General features: G+C 60.1%; 3 protein-coding genes across 3 annotated transcripts; 2 read left to right on the top strand and 1 right to left on the bottom strand.

The window, feature by feature from the left end:
- Nucleotides 1-3,945: 3,945 nt before the first annotated feature.
- MNEG_7488 (putative DNA repair protein RAD51 like protein) lies at nucleotides 3,946-6,087 on the top strand (the record flags this gene model as incomplete). The annotated part of the gene is made up of 7 exons (XM_014044037.1): nucleotides 3,946-3,978; nucleotides 4,233-4,377; nucleotides 4,579-4,689; nucleotides 4,878-4,969; nucleotides 5,118-5,212; nucleotides 5,359-5,632; nucleotides 5,869-6,087. 7 exons carry the CDS (start codon nucleotides 3,946-3,948, stop codon nucleotides 6,085-6,087), a joined length of 969 nt encoding a protein of 322 aa, XP_013899491.1.
- A 1,017-nt stretch (nucleotides 6,088-7,104) lies between these two features.
- MNEG_7489 (hypothetical protein) lies at nucleotides 7,105-8,916 on the bottom strand (the record flags this gene model as incomplete). The annotated part of the gene is made up of 5 exons (XM_014044038.1): nucleotides 7,105-7,316; nucleotides 7,521-7,887; nucleotides 8,106-8,298; nucleotides 8,565-8,667; nucleotides 8,814-8,916. The coding sequence occupies 5 exons, from the start codon at nucleotides 8,914-8,916 to the stop codon at nucleotides 7,105-7,107; spliced, it is 978 nt and encodes a 325-aa protein (XP_013899492.1).
- Nucleotides 8,917-10,581: 1,665 nt separating this feature from the next.
- MNEG_7490 (acyl-carrier-protein desaturase) lies at nucleotides 10,582-13,593 on the top strand (the record flags this gene model as incomplete). The annotated part of the gene is made up of 9 exons (XM_014044039.1): nucleotides 10,582-10,630; nucleotides 10,797-10,957; nucleotides 11,195-11,281; nucleotides 11,587-11,647; nucleotides 11,823-12,000; nucleotides 12,254-12,425; nucleotides 12,737-12,946; nucleotides 13,135-13,221; nucleotides 13,423-13,593. The coding sequence occupies 9 exons, from the start codon at nucleotides 10,582-10,584 to the stop codon at nucleotides 13,591-13,593; spliced, it is 1,176 nt and encodes a 391-aa protein (XP_013899493.1).
- Nucleotides 13,594-15,056: the final 1,463 nt, after the last annotated feature.

Raw genomic sequence — 15,056 nt, forward strand, 5'->3', positions numbered from 1 at the left:
CCGCCAGCAGCCACACCTCCGCGGTGAGCGGGGGGGGATGGCCCCCGTCGATCCGCGGCCATACCTGCGCCAGCCACTCTAAAGCTGGGCGCACGGCCGGGCACTCCAGTAGCGCGTGCTGCAGCGTCTCTTTTTTCTTATTTTGGCCGCACCCGCACGAGCGGCGTCAGATGGGCGGCTACAAAAGGAGGAGCCCAAGGGTGGGTAATGAAAAACAGTGGGAGATCACTGCTCGCTCTCAGGTGGCATTGCACCCGTTGTACGGCCCCCCGGCGGGGGCGAGGTTTCCTCGAATGTCCTCGAGGGGCTGGGGGCCTCGCTTTGGTTGCCAGCGTGTGGCCCCACCACCCGCTGAAGGCGACGCCGCGTCTGGGCGGGCTGGGGCGGCCGCATCTGCGCAGGTGGCCGCGCACTGGGGGCGGGCCCGCCCCTCCGTCCTCTCTCGCCCGAGGTGTGGCTGCAGGTCAGCCATGCGTCTTGGTGGCCGGCCCCAGGCAGTGGGGAGCTGTGGGCGCACCTACGCCTTGCGGTCCTGGAGGCGACGTGGCGCCTGCGCGGCCGGCGGCAGGTGACGGGACGATAGTTTGCAGCGGCTGACGTTGTTGATGACGTCATCAACGACGTGGAGCGTGCGGTGCGCGCAGACTGGCACAGCGCCCAATCTCATGCCCCTGAGCTCGCCGGCACGAGCCCCTCGTGATTCCCCGGCCAGCGCCAGCCCTTGAGCTTGTCTGGCCTTGAGCTGCGATGGCGTGGCGGCGGGGTGGTTGCTCGGGTGGCGCAAGCAGCGGCGTCGGCCGGCGCGCAGCCGCTTCTCAAGTTCAAGCTGGGGGCTTGTCGGCTGGCGCGGGCTACAGTGCAGTTGTTTGTGAACCTGCATGCACGTGCCGGCATGCACGCCCGTGTGTGTAGCGCAGACTTGCAAACATGTGGGGCCTTTGTGCACACTTGCTTTGAACGGCGAATGATGGCCACTTGAGTCCCAGTTACACAACGTGAATGCCACAACGCTACATCCCATGAGCCTGGATGGCTCCAGGAGCGGGCGACCGCGGGATCTTGTAACAATCCTAATCCTACAGTGGCGGCGGCTGCTGGTGGCGGTGGTGGGGGCGGCGGCGCTGGAAGCAGTGGTACCGCTGCGTCCACCGGTGGCGGCGGGGCGCTTGGAGCGCGTTGGTGACTGCGGCGCCTTAGTGGCGCGTGGTGCTGGTATGCAGGAAGTGCGGGGTGCGTGTTGCTTTTCTATCCTCGTCGGGACCTTTAGGGGCCGGAGTTCGCGCGATCAGCGGACCGTCTTGTGGCCTGGGCCCTGCCGTGCGGGCGTTGGAGTGCATGTGTTTCAAGACCTTGCCTCTAGCCGAAGGGCAACGGGGCCCTGATGTGAAGCCGACCCTCTTCTCAATGGGCCAGGGGTTTCTGCATGGATGGTTGGTGCGCGCCCTGTCGCGCCCAGCCAGCGCCCTGGGCACAGCTGTCACGGCGCAGCTGGTGCATGCGCGCCACATGCCAGGTGGGCAGCTGGGCGGAGCCCAACAGTAAGGGGCCCTCAACGCGTGTGACAGCCCCTACCCCGCGGTCGCTGTGGCCGTGTGCGTTCTGCGGGTTGGCGCTCCCCATTCCCTGCTGTGATCGCTCACGTGTTATGCATGGATCCCCGCTTTTGCGCGTGGTGCCGGGCTCCCCCCCTCTGCCCCGACGACTTTACCAGAGGTGGGGGGAAGGCGAGACTGCACCCAGCCTGCACCCTGCCGCCTGGCACTATCTTCAGAAGTGGGGCACCGTGTTGCCGCGCGAACTGAGGCTGTGCCTGCGGTGGAGATGCGGACAGGTCCCCACCATGCACAACCTGCACAAGTGGGGAACAAGCAAAAGCACGGCTTGCCGCCTGTGCGGAGACCCAGACAAGACTGCTGGGCATACCATGCTGTCATGCCCGGCGCTGAGCGCATAGCACACCTCTCGCCACCACCGTGCAGGGAGGATAAATCCTTGCAGCGATAGAGGCTGGCGCGATGGGCGGCTGCATCAAGTGTGCAGACTTGGGGTCAGCAGAAAACTGCAAAGAGGATGGGGTGATGCACCGCCGCACCTTCAACAAGTGCTCCATCGTGACACCCGCACAGAAACGGCGCCTGAAAGATGCGGGCACATACAGCGTTCCCGACATCATTCTGCACTGACAGCGGGCAGAGGATTGGCGGAACACATCGACATTGTGGAAATCAAATACTGCAGGGACACAAACCAAGACCCAACAATTGCAGCGGCCACGGCACAGCACGCCGCCCTCATTGCAGAATTGCAGGAAGCACGCCGGCCGGTCCACCTCCATGTGATTACACTGGGTGTGGGGGGCGCAATGTGCGCAGGCATGATCACGAGCACGGCTGATCTAGGGATACCCAAAGAGAAACACAAGGCTCTGTTCAAGCACCTCAACCTGCACGCAGCGGAGAGCATGACAGCTATTTGGGGCCGCCGAAAACAACTGCTGCATGCAAACAACTGCCCGCCGTCACGGCCGCGTCAAGGGCGCAGCGTCACGTGAACATGCCCCTCGGTCCCCTACGGTGGGGGGGTGCGGCTCACCACACACACCCCTCTCCTTAGCCCGACGCGACGCCGCTTGCAGCGTGGCTTTCAGCCGCGTGAGGCGTCAGCGTAGTCTCTCTCTCTCTCTCTCTCTCTCTCTCTCTCTCTCTCTCTCTCTCTCTCTCTCTCTCGCTCTCTCTCTCTCGGGGAAGGGAAGCTTGGATGATGGCGGTTTCTCGGGGTGTCCCTTGACCGCAGCCCTGCCTGGTACCTGTGTGTCTGCCAGAGCCTTGCTCTCGGTCACTGGCCACAAGCTCGACGTCTGATTTTCTGTACAAACAAACGCAAAGCAAAGCTGCGGCCGTGTGGCCGCTGTCGGCGCCATGGGCGCTGCCGGTCTGCCGCAACACCACGCGCTGGTTTTGATACTTCGCCACAGTGGTTGGGGCGCCGCATGGGGGGTGTGAAATTGCCTGGCCGTGGGCTGTGGCACCTTACAGGCTTTGCTGGCAGGCGCGTGGGCGCGGAGGACAGCCGCCAAGCTCAAACAAAGGGCAGGAAGGGCACGGGGTGCGGGATGCGCCCGCCCGACTAGGCCGGCGCGCCGCCCGACGCTCTAGGCATGCGCGTTGGCGCCGAGGGCGGACACCCGCCAAGCTCAAACATGCCTCGCCGCGCTTTGCTCCCTTGTTTGTGAACCTGCCTGCACATTCCCGCATGCATGCCCGTGTGTGCAGCGCAGACTTGCACACACATGGGGCCTGTGTGCACACCTGCACTGAACGCCGAACGCTGGCCACTTGAGTCCCAGTCACACAATGCTGATGATACAACGCTACATCCCATGAGCCTGGACGGCTCCAGGAGCGGGCGACCGCGGGTTCTTGTAACAATCCTAATCCCAATCCTTAGCTGCCTCTGATCTGGATCTGGCCTGGCCCCTCTGCTGCTCATGACGACTAAGAATGTAAAGCCTTAATCGCAAAACATCAAATTTAGCAACCCGAATACCTGTATCAGGTACCCAGTGTGCACACGATGACATGCATGCGACCGCGTACCGGTATCATCAGAAACTCTGCACGTTGTATTGAACTCGTATCAGATGAAATAGCACGACCGCGAAATATTGCAGCGAAGCCAGTGTCATACTGGGGAGAGCATCATACAGGACTGGTAGTGCACAGAAGCTGCCGTAGCCAATTTTTCAAACTTGACGAGCCTGTTCTTCCTCTCTGCCCCTTGACGATGTCATATCTGTGATAATTTCAAATCCTGCGGGTGCTCATCTTGAACACCACGCTTGATCTACTTCCCCTTTGCCCCATCCCGAGCGTTCAGCAGCCCGGTCCGAGCACGATGGAGGCAATGCAGGAGGAGGTTCATGCAGAGGATCAGGCAGCGGGAGAGATGGCCGGGCCCATGACTATTGATGCGCTGCAGGTGAGGGCAGAGCACGCACGGCACGGGCTGCGGCCCGTGGCACTGAACCGGCACACAAAGATGCCGAGGGATCATGCATGCTTGCCTCTCTGAGCTGCACAAAGCACTCTTGGCGATGTTCAAGTGGTCACCATGGCGGCGCCACAGGCACAAAGTGCACGCGCCGCACTAACAACGCTGCACGCAGCAGCGCAGCGCTTCCTGCCCGGAAGGCCCTCAACGCCTGTGCGCTCCCCCGTCCCCCACCCATGTAGTCTCATGGAGTGTCGGCGGCGGACATAAAGAAGCTGAGAGAGGCTGGCTATCACACCATCGAAGCATTGGCGCACGCCCCCAAGAAGGAGCTGGCCAACATCAAGGGCATTAGCGATGCCAAGGTGGACAAGATCCTGAGCCATGGTGAGGGACCCACAGGGGCATGGTCTTAGAGGGCATGGGCATGGAGCATTGTCATGGACCGCTTGCCGAGGGCGCTTCGCCGCATTGAGAGGGCGTCTGCACCAAGGCTGCAGCGGGACGCCCAGGACCATGGCGCACAAGCACCCCCTTTTGCGTGCAACACGCGTTCTTGCACCCGCCCGCGCCGTATCCGCTACACAGCCTTCAAGATTGTCCCGATGGGCTTCACCAGTGCGTCAATTGTGGCAGAGCAGCGCGGCGAGATCATAACCATCACAACCGGCTGCAAAGAGCTGGACAACATCCTGGAGGGTGCGCCAAAGTGGACTGCCGAGTCTGCCGAGCTGCACGACTTTGCCCACCGACTTTGCGCTCTCTGGGCATGCAGGCCGGCACAGGGCCGTGTTTTTTTGCTGGTGCCGCGTGTTCAGCAAAACTCCCCTTCACAACCAAATCAACAGCACAAGGCCTTTTTCCACCCAACCAATGCCCTCCCTCAGGTGGCATCGAGACGGGGTCGATCACAGAGCTCTACGGGGAGTTTCGCTGCGGCAAGACACAGCTGTCGCACACGCTTTGTGTGACCTGCCAGGTGCGCCTCTGCGCATGTAGACAACAGCCCAGGGCGCAGCAACCAGTGTGCTCCTGCCATGTATGTGATGCGCGCCAGTTTTTGGTGCAACTGGACTGGTCCACTTGTTGCTGACATCCGCTCCTGTGCACCGTCCCCACATACGTAGCTGCCCATCGACATGGGAGGGGCTGAGGGCAAGGCGCTTTTCATCGACACAGAGGGCACCTTCCGCCCGCAGCGGCTGCAGCAAATCGCAGAGCGGTGAGGCTCCAGTTTGTGCAACATGAGCCCGCCCAATATTCTGAGTTGCAGCACGCCACAATACACGATGCCCCTTCCTGCTTGCAGACCAGCAAACCCCCCTGATCTGACCTGGCTGCGCAACGCGCTGCTGCTGCTCTGCTCAGATACGGCCTGGCCGTGAATGAGGTGCTGGACAACGTGGCGTATGCTCGCGCCCACAACACAGACCATCAGCAGACGCTGCTCGCCCACGCAGCCGGCATGATGGCAGACAGCCGCTTTGCCCTGATTGTCGTGGACAGCGCAACGGCGCTGCACCGCACTGAGTTCATCGGGCGGGGCGAGCTGGCTGCGCGGCAAAACTCGCTCGGCAAGTTCTTGCGGGGCCTGCAGCGGCTGGCAGACGAGTTTGGGGTGGCCGTGGTGGTCACAAATCAGGTGGGGAGGGAGGGCAGAGACGTACTGGGCCTAATACTCGTTTCAGAGCCGCAGTGAGGGCGTCAGCATGCCTTTGTAAAGGAGAGGGGGGTTGAACGGACACAGTGGAAAACATATCAGTAATAGTTGCCCTGCGGCCAGTATCAAGCAGAGCACGAGGCCCGATCGCCGATATACATGTATACGCGCTCCAGCCCTGACAGATCTCCACTTTCCGGGGGCCTTTCTTCCATTAGGTGGTCTGCGCCAACCTGGACGGCGGTGCCATGTCTTTTGGGCCCAACATCAAGCCAATCGGCGGCAACATCATGGCGCACGCCACCACTACACGGCTGTGGATAAAGAAAGGGCGGGGAGAGACTCGCATTGCCAAGGTGATGGCCAGCCCCTCGCTGGCAGAGCGGGAGGCCACCTTTGGCATTGGGCCAGAGGGCGTGTGTGATGCAAAGGAGTGAAGCATCACCTCATTTGCATTTTATTTTGAACACGCTTCCGAACTGTTATCACCCCCTCACCAGTAGGGTTCCTTTCATTGTAATTTTCCTGTTTGCGGCAACTGTATGTGCAATTGATCGCAATGGCAGCTCGTGTAATATGCGTTGACGGGCCCTGCTCTATGGTGCACTTAAATTGCAGGCTGTAATATCATGTGCTGGGATCATTTGTGCGCAAAATTGTGAATGTTTGCCGTGTGGAATGACGGCCACATCAGCTGGCTCACACATCGCAAGGCTTAAGGTCAGCATGACTGCTACGACTGGCATATTTACTATAAGACAAGATTCAAGTACAGCTGCAGCTGCACGTTGCACTATGCATACATGCTCATGCTGGGTCGATTAATCACATCAAACCTGGTGGTTCCCTCAACAGGACATATTGGTAAGTGCAACTCACTAGCCACGGCAACCTTGGGGCCACCCCTGTGATGATGCGCCACAAAAAAATCAAACGTAACGCCGAGGTGGTGCGCATGGCACACAAGCCGCCGCTCTAGCTGGCTGCCGGCAGACTAGGATTGAAACCCCAGAAACGCCACGTGCCAACCCCGTTGTACTCCACGCCAGCGCTTGCCAACTGTGCCGCAAAGTCATTGAGCGCGGCCAGCTCCGTGTGGCCATGGAGTTTGCTGGCAAACTCTCCAATTGCGATGGGAAAACGCTGGCAGTCGTCGTTGAGACAAAAACCCTCCTTTGCCAGGTACGCAAAAGTTGTATCCAGGAGCTTCACGGGTGAAGGGCCCACCGGCCAGCTAGGTGGAACGTAGGAGGCAGCTGGCGGCGACGGCGCTTGTGTCGAATACACCGCCGGGCTGATCATGACTGATGCGCGGTAAGGCTTCCCCAGAAGTGCCTTGAAAAAGGGGTTGGGGTCTGTGAAGCGGGAGTGGAAGTTGAGGTGGAGAGCGTTTTCAAGTGGGAGAGTTAATGAGCTTTTTGCATGTCAAGGGGACAAGATCCCCGGCTTCCATTTCATGCGCCAGCCGTTTGTGTACTCGGGTCAAAGCTCGGCTGCCTGAGCGCACCGCTGTAATCGTTGACCGCGACGATGGCCTTGTCGGTGACAAAGCCGCTGCCCCAGGTGCTGGCGCCGCCCTGGCCTGCGCCAGCAATGAAGAAGGTCAGAGCTGCGGGAGTGTCTTCCCACAGGGCGTCCATGGTGTCAAGGTACAGCTCCGTAATGCCTGGAAGTAGGAGAGGTGCAAGAGGCCACAGGGGCCAGCAAGGATGTTGCTAGCAGCAAGTTGTCCGCCGTCGCGGTGGGCTTACCCATGCGGGGCGCTTGCCCACATAAGCTATCACCGCCCAAGTAGGCCAACTAAACAAACCCGCTTCGCGCGCAAGGCCCGCCCACCACTCCGGCCACACGCACGCAGCCCGCCACCCACCGGGCAGCTCGCCGCCGTCGAGCCCCCTGCTGGCCTCCCAGCGGTGCCCTGTGATGTCTGGCGCCCCGAGCAGGCCCACAAACACTCGCCCCTGCAGATCGTCCTCAAAGTTGGGCAGGCACGCCACAGCCCGCCAGAGCGACCGCCACGCGCTCGAAAACTCAGCAGCGTTGCGGCTTATCGCATCGCTGCCCGCAGGGGTGTGCTCCAGAAGCACATAGAACCCGTTGGCCACAAACCACTGCAGCGTCCACAAGAGTCGGTCCTGGCTGCTGCTGTCGGGCAGGTACCAAGCACACCGCGCACCACCGGGGGCTGCAGGCGCTGCAGGAGCGTCGCCAGGCGGCGAAGGAACGCCGAGCGTCACCTGCAATCAAATGGTGAAGAGCTGCGCAGAGGTGATGAGAAGCAACAGGGCAGCGTGCCCGATGCTTCATTGCATCATGTGGACTCAAGGTGCCGCTGGCATCAGCAGCCTCCCCAGCAGCACCTAGCGATCTACAGGTACCAATAGCAATTAGTGCTGAAGCCACAGCCTTTTTTCTGTCACCAGCTAGTGGTGCCCACCAGGCAACAACCCCAAACCTTTTGGCAGCCCTGCTTCGCCCACATGCTCCTGGGTGGCGCCCGCAGGTCTTCAAAAGTGAAGGGCAGACGTATGCCGTTCAAACCCTGAGCCCGGAGTTGGAAGGCGATGGACGGCATGTCTGTTGCAGCTGCGCTGCCGCCAGACCACAGCGATCCCAGCACGGACGTTCCGTTGTCGTTGACACCCCACCTGCAGCGCGGCGGTTGTGGGGCAAGCGCAACTTGCGGGCCCAATTCGCGCCGCTGCCACCGCAATGTTGCGGCGCTTCACAGCAGGACCTCACAATAGTACCGCGCAGTTTTCAAGCTCGCGTTCCGACTGGTGCGCATGCAGCGTGTTCCCACCGGAACCAAAGGGGTGCCCAACGCCGTGGCGACATACGCTGTGTTGCTGCATGCCGACGCCACTGTCCTGCCATCGCCCAACTGCTCTGCCGCCTTGCATCTCTCACCCACCAGCTGACGGACTTTATCTGCACGGGCCGGCCGTCCTTTGTTCGCACAATCGCATCGTCCTGGAACTTGACCGCGTCTGGTGACTGCCCGCGGGGGGGTTGAGCTGCGGAGAGCGGGCGTATAAATCATCTGTTACCGGGATCAACGCTTTGCTCCTGCCAACGGCCCCTATGGGCGTCCGCTCGCGGCCTTGACCACTCGCTGACCCTCCCAAGGCGGAGGAGCACCCCCCACGCACGGACAACTCACCATATGTGATTTTGATAGTACATTTGAAGGTAGCATTGGCTGCCATGGTCCCCGACGACCACGCCAGGACGCCGAGCAGCATCAGCACACGCGAGAGCGCCATCTTCGCGGCAAGTGCGGGGATGTTTAAGAAAAGCGTGGCAGACGGTGAAACAAACGTATCAAAGGTGCTGCCTGTGCCTGATCACCAACTGCCACTGACGCGCTGGTGGGCAAGGTCACCAGACTATCATCAGACTGGCGCTCTCCAGGTGGTGATGCGGGTTAGAAAGTGATGTAGTGTTGCTGCTTTGTATAGAACTTCCTCAGCCACATCCAAGAGTAAAACTCAATACAACCATGTGCGCCGATAGTTTTGAACTTTGAGGGACCAGGGGCCCCGCTGGGCGCGGATGGGCCCTCGAGTGACGTCCTTTGGCTGCCCCTCTCGTTGTCGCCTCGCACAGCCCTACTACTATGATTTCAACCGGACAAAGCCGCAATCCCCGTGGCTGTGTGTGCAGCATCATGGGTGTCTGGTTTCCGATGTTGCTTCGTCCTTGCCACCATGTGTGTGCCTTCCTTGCCGCCGGCGCTTCCGCCCAAATCCCTCCAGTGCCCGGCGCGCTTGGATGACCCGGTAAATATGACACGAAGCCATGCAGGTCGCGCCGCACGCGGGCCTTATCCTCCCGCTCCGCTCTCAGTTGCAGCAGAGTTGGGTCAAGGCATTGCCATGCGGATATAGTGGAGCCTAGCAAGCTGCATGCACTGGATGGTGCAACGCTGCCGGCCTTCCCTTGAGTGTGTGGCAACCTTGGCTGCATGGTGCGATTTTGGAATGCCCTGCAAATCGAGGAACACCAGCGCAAGCCAGAGGCAGCAGGCGCTTGTAACAGCTCATGTGCTAAAATCTGTTTAGAGTTTCGTCACAGCACTGCAAACCACCACCAGCACCACTGCAAACCACCACTGCAATGGCGGCTCTGGACTCTTGCTGCTGAGCAACGAGCAAATGCGCAAGGGCGTCTCGACTGCAAGTGGTGCAGCAGGACCGCCAGCTGGTGCTGTCCTTCATGTGCAACGCACCGCCAGGATGAACCATGGGCGAAACATCACATCGACAAACGCTGCCTCGCACACTGGGCGCCAGGCTTGAAGGGCCACCCTCTTTGACGCTACCGCATGCCTAGCGACTGTGCTGTTGGCACGCACCCACAGGCATGAGGTGCTGTCATCGAACTGGCGACATTGATCGCACAATTGTCAGGCTCCCTCAAAGGTTGGAATAATACCTCCATCGATTCCCATACGAACGCCACAAGCTTGAGCGCGGCCCATCTGATGTGACACAGCACACCCACACAACACTGCCGGTGACACGTGCAACGTTGCAGACGCACACGCGCACTGCCACGTGCAACGGTGCCCGTTGTATTTGAATCGCTAAGTTTCAATAACAACTATACGTCCCAGTAGCTGTGATACCAGGCTCCGTGTGAGGAGGCGCGATTGACCGGGTGCGTTGTCCCGCTTCCCGTGCGTGTCGTCCATGCAGCTCAGCGACCTGCTGGCCTACTCTCTTCAATTCCGCTATATGTGAATCTTGCCGGTTCACAACAACTCGCCTTTTCACTCCCGCCTTCCATCTGGAGCAGCACCACACCACCTGCGTTCGCTCACGTCGCGAGGCCGCCAGCTGCCACAGCCATAGGTCGCCACAATCATAGGTAAACAGCTGCTGACCAGCGGCCCGCATCCAGGTCAGTACCGAGTGCAAGTGGCAGCAATGAGGACGACCCAGCTCGGCCGCGCGTCCCAGCGGGCCTCTGCCCCTGGTGAGTCCTTTTACTTGTGTCTTATTGGGCGGTGAACCAGATCTGGCTCAAATGGCGGGCTTGAGAAGTGCACGGGCGTTACCTTGAGCTGCCAGGGGCTGCCAAGCGGCACGCAGCTCTTTCGAGCACACGCCTTGACCCGGGCGTTACGCTTCTTTCTGTGCAGCTTGCGGACGACGCCGCGTGGTCTCTTGCAGCGCCAGGGTGGTGGCTGAGCCTCCTTCGTCGAAGACCGGGCCCATCATCTTGGACGGTCAGGTGCTGCACAGCATCACGCCCGAGCGTCTTGCGCTCGTTTCAACGCTGGGGTCTTTCGTGGAGAATGAGGTGGGCTGCTGATACACATGCTGCACTAGGAGCGGAGGTGCAGTGGCGGTGGGCATATTGCGCGGTGCGTGCGCCGCCGCAGGTTGCGCGCCACCACTTAGACGCCGTCATGCAGGACATCTGCAGGACATCTGCATGCCAGGCAGCGCACTACACTACTGCTCTTAATCTTGGGACTGGGCTTACAGGTTGCGTGATCACAGGCTTATCACTCTGATGCACCTGCTGCACCCTCAGGTGCAGCCGCTGCTCAAGCCAGTGGAGAAGTGCTGGCAGCCGGCCGACTTTTTACCGCCATCGGAGGACCCCTACTTTCTCGACCAGGTGCGGTCCACACTCGCCTTGAATTGAGGCGATGTTGTGCGCGTGGTTTGGCTGCCCCCAACTCAGGCAGATGGCTGAGGCTGTACGTGGTCGAGATCGGAGCAGTGTGGCAGCTGCGGGCCATTTCTCGCTGTTTTAGTTGCACTGTAGGTTACAAAGTGCTGCTGTATGTCCAGTTACGTGATGGCACCGTTTTGTCTTGTGTGTGGCCGCGATTCTGGTAGTCACATTATGGGCCGGAGGTTGTGCATGGGATCTGACAGCTTTTGCTGTCTTAAAGAAGCTGTGAAACTGACTCTGCTCAGGTGCTGGAGCTGCGCAAGCGCACCGAGGGGCTTCCTGACGAGTACATCGTCACCTTTGTTGGTGGGTTCAGCAGCGCGTGTTGCAGCTGGCAGTTTTCAACGGCTGCGGTGGGGCACTCGGCTGCAGCGAGAACCTTGCTGGCACTCCACACGTGTGCTGGCAGCTTGGAGTACCCTGTGGCTTATCCTTCTTGAGAAAATCTCCCTTTGCACCTCATCCTATCGTGGCTGGCCAGGTGACATGATCACGGAGGAGGCCCTGCCCACCTACATGGCAATGCTCAACACCCTGGACGGCGTGCGCGACGAGACGGGCGCGGCGGCGACACCCTGGGCAAAATGGACTCGCGAGTGGACAGCCGAGGAGAACCGCCATGGTGACGTCATGAACAAGTACATGTACCTCACTGGCAGGTGGGCTGCTGGGCGAATTGCTGGTGCGGTTTCTGTATGCGGAGCGTGGATCATGGGGGTTCCTGCCTTCACAAAGCAGCAGGACTGCTCAGCGCGCTCCATTGCTGCCTGCCGATTGACTGCTTGTCAAGTGCTTGTGACACTGAAATTGCTGGGTGCAGGAGTCTTGTTCTCGCAGCGTGTGTCAGCAACATGGTGAAAGGCCAGCACCCCTTACCATGTGCAACACATCTGGTCATCCGCCTTTCCACAGGTGCAACATGAAGTCGATTGAGCTGACAATTCAGAACCTCATTGGCAGCGGCATGGACCCAAAGACCGAGAACAACCCCTACCTTGGCTTTGTGTACACCAGCTTCCAGGAGCGCGCCACAAAGATCAGCCACGGAAACACTGCTCGTCATGCGCTGGAGCACGGGGACGAGGTGAGAGCAGGCAATAGCCGGCAGATGCTCATGTGATTCCTTTGTACTCAATTCTCTCAATCGGTTTTCAGCAGCTGACCGGTGGTTGGCTACCAGCGCGTGCAGCACCACCACCACCACCACTACCACGTGGCGGCAGCAAAATTAGCAGCAGCTGCAGCCAACAGGCAGCAGCTGCTGCTGCAGCAGCAGGAAAGAGATGGATGGAGGCTTTGCAAGCTGGGACATTGGTTGGGGACGTATGGACGCATGCAGTATAGATATCGGCCCTGTTATCGTAATATCCCCATCGCCCGTCCTATAATCTCCAGTTGCTGGCCAAGATCTGCGGCAGCATCGCGTCGGACGAGGGTCGCCACGAGATTGCCTACCAGCGCATTGTGGAGAAGCTCTACGAGAAGGACCCGGATGGCGCTGTCCTGGCGTTTGCTGACATGATGCGCAAGCAGATCGTCATGCCTGCGCACCTCATGGACGACGGGGAGCACAGCATCAAGAACCCGGGACGCAACCTTTTTGCGGTGGGTTTTGGGCCTGGCAGATCTGGTTCGAGCATGCCGTCGCGTGGACAACCCGCACCGTCGAATATATTCGTGCATTAGGCTTGGTCAGAGGTACCCCGCAGCACCAGCTGCATCCACCAGCCTTGCCAAGGCTGATTACGACCAGCTGAATCGCTGCTATTGCGCCATACTTTCAACTCTGCCAGGACTTTTCGACCGTGGCTGAGCGCTCTGGTGTCTACACTGCCTTTGACTACGCCGACATTATGGAGTTCCTCATCAAGAAGTGGAAGGTGGGGCTCCTCCGCATGCAGGCGCAAGCACGGCGGCTTGCGCAGCTCAGTGCTGCGCCAGGCGGTTTCTGGCCTGTCCCACGAAACTCTTTGCTCTATGACAAACCTCTCACAGCTGCATAGCTGTGGGCTGCGCATATGGGCTTTACTAAAGCCCACATCCTTATGAATACCCACTGTCCACAACCCACACCTGTCCAGGTGGCTGACCGCAGCCATGAGAGTGGTGACGCGGCCGAGGCCCAGGAGTACCTGGTGAAGCTGCCCGACCGCATCCGCAAGCTGTCCGAGCGTGCCGCGGCACGCAAGAGCAAGGCCAAGACCGCCAAAACGCAGTTCAGCTGGATCTTCAACCGGACACTGGACGTCTGATGCGCCTGTCACCAGGCACCGGGCCCGCTGGCCATGCTGAGCGCCGCAGCTGCAGCTTGCGACGTGGTGACTGTAATTTCGCTTGCAGTCATGCAGTGCTACGCGCGTTGCCGGTCGACCGGCGCCAACGCCCGCATTAAATCGCCCCGCATTGCCAGCGTGTCGTTACCCCATCCGTGTCCACCCTCCAGTCAATACCCTGGCCCCAGCCATGGTCCGCCTGATCTGATGCGGCCTGGCCTGGCTGTGCACGGGCTGTCCTGTGATGTGAGGGTTCTGCAATAGCTTGTGGCGGAGTAGCGGCAGTTGATTGATTGCTTGGATTGAGGATTTGACACAGTGTGGCCAGCGCTGGAGGGCGGGCACGCGCGGCATGCCTGCTGCCTGTTGGCTGCGCCCTGCACGGCTGGGCCGGGAAGTGTCGGCGGAGTCGTGGTTCGCTGGCTGCTGTTTGTACACCCCTGTGCAAGGGGATTGGCAAGCAGCGCACCACCATCGTGGCCCGGCCCTCGCCGCGGGCCGCGCGCTACAGATTCGCCTACATGGCGCTGGGTGCTGTGGCACCCCCGTTGAGCGTGCTGCCTTTGATCGTGCGGGCCAAACTACGGCCAGGCCCTGCTTTTGACTGCAAAACGCTTGGGTTCCGAGGGCGCCCGCACGAGGCGCAAGAACACCGCACATGCCCCCGAGGGGGCTGCTGCGCAGGCAATTTGATGAGAGACACTCACACTGCGCTGCATATTCGTAGCGGGCATCAGGATGCATTTTGGCGTTGGCGGGTGTGCAGTTGCTGTCGCGCTGCTTCCAACAGAATGCTCCATTGCAGCTATGTTGTAATGGAATTGATCCTTTGTCGTGCCTTGCGATAGTTCTCAAAGCAGGACCCCAGTTGTGTTGATGTGACTAAAACAGGTTGAAGGAACAGACAGGGTCTTGGCCTTGTGCCTGGCAAGGGCTGCAACCTCAATGTGCTATCCCAAGACACGTGTGCGCTGACTTGGCTGCCTGTCAGTGCATGGCCTGCTTTTCAAGATCTTGCAATGGCGGCTGCTCTGTACGCCCTATGTATCCCCCCCTGCGAGTCAGGTTGCCTGCATGAGCACTGGCCGCTGCGTTACATGCGCCATGCACCGTGTGTGCGACGCGTTCGTTGTGGACAAGCCACAGTCACGCGGGCCCCGCCGCTGCTGATGTGCCGCCGCTGCTGGTGCACGGAAAGTGCTCAGAAACGGAGTTTGGTGAAGAACCACCGGTTCTTGCCAGTCTTGAACTTCTCCTCAAGCAGCTTCTTGGCCTCCTGCATTGTCAAAGATTGCAGCAGCAGGAGAGGCGACAGCGGCAGCAGCAGTCTCTTTGTGCGCGTAGTAAAGGGGCAAATGGCGACCACCCAGCAAATCCTCCACCACAGCAGCAATCAGCGGCGCTACCAGGTGAATCCATGGCGTTGTGAGGTGAGGCCGGGC

Source organism: Monoraphidium neglectum, assembly GCF_000611645.1.
Source record: "Monoraphidium neglectum strain SAG 48.87 unplaced genomic scaffold scaffold01328, whole genome shotgun sequence".
NCBI lineage: Eukaryota > Viridiplantae > Chlorophyta > Chlorophyceae > Sphaeropleales > Selenastraceae > Monoraphidium > Monoraphidium neglectum.